This window comes from Tupaia chinensis, unplaced genomic scaffold, assembly GCF_000334495.1.
Source record: "Tupaia chinensis unplaced genomic scaffold, TupChi_1.0 Scaffold000477_2, whole genome shotgun sequence".
In the NCBI taxonomy this organism is placed as follows: domain Eukaryota; kingdom Metazoa; phylum Chordata; class Mammalia; order Scandentia; family Tupaiidae; genus Tupaia; species Tupaia belangeri.
Window position 1 is genome coordinate 117,179 of NW_006159987.1, and position 6,548 is coordinate 123,726.

Sequence of the window (6,548 nt, forward strand, 5' to 3'; positions counted from 1 at the left end):
AAAAAGCAGTATGGGGACCAACAGATGGCACAATGGTTATGTTGCTGGACTCCCACATAGTTGACTGCGGTTCAATTCCTAGATCCAGTGGCTTAAAACTCACATTGGGCGCATGTGCGTGTGTGCCCAAAACCCTGAGAAGAGAATGGAGAAGAGATTGTGGCATGGCCGCCCGCTCCATGGGGAGTGATTTCTCACTTTCTTCTCTCTCTGTGTCTCTCCAGTGAGCACATGCTCCCTGTAACAAAAGTCTCTCTCTAAAAAAGTAAATACAGTATGAAGCCATAGGAAGGGTGATAGCCCTGAAAGTGAAGGTGTATTGAAAGAAGGCTGAGGTTAGACTCTTAGAAAACACTCACATTTCAAAAATGAGATAAAGGGGGAGGGGTAGAGAGGGTAGTAGCAGAACAAGGATAAAGCAGTGCCCTGGAGACAAAGGAAAGGGCGAGCTTTGAAAAAGAATGACCGTTTAAATGCTTCATTCATTCGACAAATATTTGTTGGTCATTCTGTGGACCAGGAACAATGCACAATGAAGGACAGGCTTGGGTGAGGGAAAGGTTAGTCTGGAAATTGAGGTGGCAGGATCAAGGGCTGTACATTCTTCATACAGGAATAGCCTGAGCATAGTTGCAGCCGAGGGGTGAGAAGCCAGGAGAAAGGGAGAGAGGAAAGATGATAGAGAAGTCCTAGAGAAAGTTGGAAAGGAGAGGGAACAAGATATGCAAAAGCATTGGCGTTGTAAAGGAAGAGGGATATTTCTTCCTTTGAATCCAAAAGGAAGAAGTAAAAGTGCAAATTTTTTTTTAGAATTAATTTATGGGGGACCAGCAGGTGGCATGGTGGTTAAGGCACTGGACACTCCCACATGGCTGATCATGGTTCAAGTTCCAGACCTGGTGACTTACTTTCTAACTTTCTCTCTCTCTCTGGCTGATCCAACTGGAAAATAATAATAATAAATAAAGTTAAATAAAATAACTCTTTAAAAAAAGAATTTAATTTATTGGGACTGGCAGGTGATGTGGTGGTTGAGGTGCTGGACTCCCACATGGCTGACCATGGTTTGAGTACCAAACATGGTGGCTTGCTCTTTCACTTTCTATCTCTCTTTGTGTCTCTCTGGTCAAATTAAAATAATAATAATAGTAATAATAAAAAATAAATAAAATTAAATAAATAACTTTAAAAAGAATTTTTTATTATTATTATTATTATTTAAATTTGACCAGAGAGAGACAGATAAGGATAGTGAGAAAGCAAGCCCTCAAGTCTAGGACTTGACCTGAGGTCAGCCATGTGGGAGTCCAGTACATTAACCATCATGCCACCTGCTGGCCCCCATGGAGAGGAATTTTTTTTTTAAGAATTACTTTATTTAATTGTACTTATCATTATTATTATTATTTGTTTTGACTAGAGAGAGAGAGAGAAAGTGAGAAAGCAGGATAGTGAGAAAGCAAGCCCTCAAGTCTAGGACTTGACCTGAGGTCAGCCATGTGGGAGTCCAGTACATTAACCATCATGCCACCTGCTGGCCCCCATGGAGAGGAATTTTTTTTTTAAGAATTACTTTATTTAATTGTACTTATCATTATTATTATTATTTGTTTTGACTAGAGAGAGAGAGAGAAAGTGAGAAAGCGAGCCACTAGGTCAAGAACTTGAACCACTATCAGCCATGTGGGAGTCCAGCACCTTAATCACCATACCACCTGCTGGTCCCTTGGAGAGGAATTTTTGAGTAATGGATCAAGACCTTGAGAAAGATTAAGAGATTGGCATGCATGTCCTCAATCTCGTAAAACAGGAGAGAAAGGCATTCCATAGATAGTAGGGGACAGGAACAAGTGGAAAAGTTTTGAATAGTTACCTTGTGGGTGACAGAAAGTTCATAAGAGATAAATAAAGGGTCACTAGGTTGCCCTGAGAGCTCAACAATGAGCTTGGTCAGGGAATCTGGGGCTCAGTAAACACATTCTGGTGGTTTCCCCTCAGCAATACTCCATAATCCAGGAGTAAATGAAGGAGGATGAGGTGGGAATTGGCAGTGTGGAGCAACAATCCTGATTTAGGAACTGACTAGTACATGTGCAGGCGAGTGGACAGAACTGAGCATGTTACACTAAGTAAAGAGTCAGATGAGGGACCAGCAGGTGGTGGTGGTTAAGGCGCTGGACACTCCCACATGGCCGACCCGGATTCGAGTCCTAAATCTGTTGGCTTGCTTTCTCACTCCTCTCTCTCCCATTCTCACCCTCTGTCTCTCTGTGGTCAAATTAAAAATAAATAAATAAATAAATAATAAAATAAATAATTATTTTTTAAAAAAGAGTCAGATGAGATCGGAAGGGGTTCTGGGACTTGAGACTAGAGTATAAACTTGTTTTTCTAAATTTTTTTTTCCCCCACAGGGTGTGTGTACTTGTGGGAGAGAGAGACAGAGAGAAAAACAGTGAAAAGGAAAGTGAGAAATCATCCTCTGGGGGGATGGCCACACCATAATCCCTTCTCCTCCATTTTCTTGGTGGGATTTTGGGCTCACACACACACACACACACACACACACACACACACACACATCGGGCGTGTGTTGCAATCGGACATCACACACTCACCTGGCATGAGTTTCAAGGTGCCAGGTCCAGAGCTTGAACCGTGGTTGCTCATGGGGGAAGTCCAGCACCTTAACCATGATGCCACCTGGTGGCCTTGAACTTGAAGCTAGAAAGGTGAGGACATGAAGCACAAATGGCAGATCTGAACCTTGGAAGCAAAGCTGTCTAGTGTCACAAGCTGCCCAGCGTGGTGCTACGGGAGACTGAAGAATGGTAGAGTCAAAGGATATGGGAATTGGGAAGATTAAGGAATTGTGAGATGTTTAAATTAAACGATAAATAGCAGGAAAGTTACCATTAAAAGAAGCATAGTCAAGACCAGCAGATGGCAAAGGGGTTACATCAGGAGACAGATTCCCACAGGGCCAACTGGTTCCAGTTCTGAACCTGATGGTTTGAAAATCGTGCCAGGCGTATGTGTGTGCATGCCCAAGATCCTGAGAGGAGCATGAAGGAGAAGGGATTGCTGGAGCGGCCATCCCTCCTGGGGGGCGATTTCTCACTTTCCCTCTCACTGTCTCTCTCTGGCTACACTCACCCTAAGGCAAAAAACCTCTATGGGAAAAAACAAGCAGCAGCGTAGTTATATTGCAAGTAAGGGTAGGCTGGGGATCTGGTTCCTCTTGTAAAATTCTACTAACACATTGGTCCCTTTGGGGGAGTCACTGCCCTTTTCTGAGGTAGTATCAAAAGACTTCCCAGGCCACCTCCTGCTCCGAAAGGTAAGGCCGCTTAAGATAATGGCAGAGGATTGGCTGATGAGGACACCTCCGAACTGGCCACTCTCGCCGGAGAGGCATCCATCCGGAACTTTTCTGCTGTGCTTTCTGCCGGACGCGCCGAAGGGGAAACCGGAAGTCCTTCGCCGGGAGGTTCCGGGTCTTTTGGGGTACTACGATGGCGATGAGTTTCGAGTGGCCGTGGCAGTATCGCTTCCCGCCCTTCTTTACGTGAGGCTCAGACCCTGAGAAGCCCCGCTGTGCCTTTCTGCCCTCCCCCGGACCCGGGGCTCAGCCGTGATGCTCCACATGGGGAGGGGGACGAAAGACCTGGCCGCCAACGCCCTCAGTCCTTCACATTCTCCCCCAAACGCGCCCCTGGGCAAGTGCTCCCTCTCTAACTCTGCGCCCCACTCCCTTCCCCCGGCAGGTTACAGCCGAACGTGGACACCCGGCAGAAGCAGCTGGCCGCCTGGTGCTCGCTGGTCCTGTCCTTCTGCCGCCTGCACAAACAGTCCAGCATGACGGTGATGGAAGCGCAGGAGAGCCCGCTCTTCAACAACGTGAAGCTACAGCGTATCCTCCCCCAGGCTCTCCCGCAACCCCACACATGCACTTCCACTGCCCAGGCATCACCCCACACCGTTTACTCACAGTAGGTGGGTTCCCACCAAACAGACTTGGGAAAGAGCGAGTATGTAGAGCTGGCATTCATTTTCTCCCCTACCCCCAAATGCAGTAACAAACCATCTGTCTTAGGCAGTGATGGGTGTTTGAGTGTCCTTCAGGTCTTAGAATCTCTGCCCTGAAGCCAAGGATGAGATATAAACCCTAATACTACTTTAAAACATTTTCTCCACCCACCCCCTTCTCCCAGGAAAAATGGGTCATTTGTTTTTGTTGCTTGATTCTTTCCCTTCTGTGCAGAAGGACTGAAGGAAGATGAGAAAACAGATGGTGAGGAATGGTAGTACTTTTTGTTGTCTAAAGCTCTGCCTTTTCATTGGAATAGTTTCTCTTTACCTTCCTCCCGGAAATGTTGAGGAAACACTAATTTGTGTCTTGGGAAATAGCATACATAAGTATGTCAAAGAGAGAGGAAGGGGACAGGTGGTTCTCAGCATGGAAATGCCCCTGTGAATTTTATCCCACCCAACTTGTGTACGTGCCATTCCTTTAACCTTAAACCAGGGAAGCTTCCTGTGGAATCAATCCAGATTGTATTAGAGGAACTGAGGAAGAAAGGTGGGTTCAGTTCCCCAGATTCCTCATTTTTTCTTCCTAGTTAGGTTTTCTGGAGGGCAGATTAAGACAAATCTTTTCCCTTTAATAACTTTTTCTCTCCCCTGACTTGAAGCCCAGTGTTTTGTATGGTACAAGGCCCAGTTCCCAAATCCTTTCTCCTGATTGTATACAAACTTGAAATCTCTCTCTCTGTGCCCTAAACCTGAAGAAGGGTAGAAGGAGAATGGGGTGCCTTGCAGATACTCAGTAATAGTAAATACTGAATCTCTCTTTCTGAAAGCTGAACCTCTTGTACTTTGACCCACCTTGATATTTGCCTCTGTGTCTCTTCTTGGAGCATCAAGCTTTCATAAGTGTCTACTTTGCAGGGAACCTCGAGTGGTTGGATAAGAACAAGTCTAGCTTCCTGATCATGTGGCGGAGGCCAGAAGAATGGGGGAAACTCATCTATCAGTGGGTGAGATCATCCTGCTGCCAAGCCCTAAGCAATGACCCGTGGCAAAGGAGAATTCTTTGGTGCCCCGAAACTGGTATTCGCAGATCCAGACTGAACGAAGTGGGGAGGGGGCAGAGAGAGGAAGTATAAGCTTCCAGGCAAACACTTTCAGTGACTCAATTTCTTTGGCTGCACAGAACCGCCCTTTCTTTGCCCGTAGGAGACCAGAGGCTACGTGAGGCGATGTTTAGAGAATGCAGTACTGGGAACCATGAGTGCTATTGTTGGCTGGAGCCACTGGCCACAGGAGATAAATGGGGAAAGGAAGGAAAAAAAAAAAAAAAAAACACCCTGGGACCTCTCCCCACTGCATACTTACGGGGCTGTCTGCACCATGAATGAGACATTCTGAACTAGTGTGGGTGTGGGGACAGGATACTCGTTTCCCCAAGTTTCTAGCTACCACCAGCTCCAAACATTCTCAGGGGAGAGAAGAGGGGAAAAAGCATCAACAACCTAAATATAACAAACATACACCACCCATTCCTGAACAGGAAAACAACCAGAACGAGAGGTCATTCCTCAGACACGTGAAGGCCTGTGGTTTAGTGGTTCTAAATGTGTGTGTACACATACAAATATAGCACCTGTAGGGCTTGTGGTTTTTAGGCCACTCTGCAGAGGTGACAGTGAGCCTGGTTTGGGAATAGGTTTCATTCCTGGACTAGAGATGGAGCTTGTGCATTTACCTTCTTCCTTACTTAATCTTCATTTTCTGTGTCTATAGGTTTCCAGGAGTGGCCAGAACAACTCTGTGTTCACCCTGTATGAACTGACCAATGGGGAAGACACAGAAGATGAGGGTAATGCCTTTCCCTCCAGTTTTGTCATCTAAATCCTTTCTCTAATCTGGTTTAATTGGTATTCAGCTTTCCTATTTTTCTCCCTCTCAAGTACTGCATAATACGCAAGTTTTATTTTTTAAAAGTTTTGTTTTAGTCACAATAGACAGCATGGTTGGGCAGGAGAGGGGGGCGACACCGTAATGGGTTCTCGTCATGCTGTGTTTCTCTTTCATTAGCCCTTCAGCTTGTTAGGATCTTGGACAGATGTACCTTGTGTATGTGTGTGTGTGAATATTTATTTAATTTTATTTATTATTATTATCATTTTAAAATTTGCTGTAGGGCATATGCACTCACCAGAGAGCGATAAAGAGAGAATGAGAAAGCAAGCCCCCAGGTCTGGGACTTGAAGTGTGGTCAGCTATGAGGGAGTCCAGCACTTTAACCACCACACCACCTTCTGGTCTTCCAGGTGTGTGGTTTTTTAATATGTGTATATATATAGAGAGAGAGAGAGAGAAAGAGATTTTTTCTATAGGGCACATGCAGTTCCTGGACAGACAGTGAGAAGTCACCCCCCTGGGGGTGGATGGTCATGCTACAATTATTTCTCCTCCATTCTCCTTTCAGAATTTTGGGCACACATGCACATGTGTCTGGTGTGAGGATTTTTTTTTTTTTTTTT

General features: G+C 45.5%; 1 protein-coding gene across 1 annotated transcript in view; it reads left to right on the top strand.

Annotated features, from left to right (window-relative positions):
* The first annotated feature begins 3,461 nt into the window (after positions 1–3,461).
* VPS25 (vacuolar protein sorting 25 homolog) overlaps positions 3,462–6,548 on the top strand; it is a 6,947-nt gene continuing 3,860 nt past the window's right edge. The window contains exons 1-5 of the mRNA XM_006156065.2: positions 3,462–3,568; positions 3,768–3,913; positions 4,529–4,582; positions 4,951–5,039; positions 5,806–5,881. Coding sequence (XP_006156127.1) covers positions 3,516–3,568; positions 3,768–3,913; positions 4,529–4,582; positions 4,951–5,039; positions 5,806–5,881 — 418 coding nt within the window. The 5' untranslated portion in view covers positions 3,462–3,515. The remainder of the gene's footprint in view (positions 3,569–3,767; positions 3,914–4,528; positions 4,583–4,950; positions 5,040–5,805; positions 5,882–6,548) is intronic.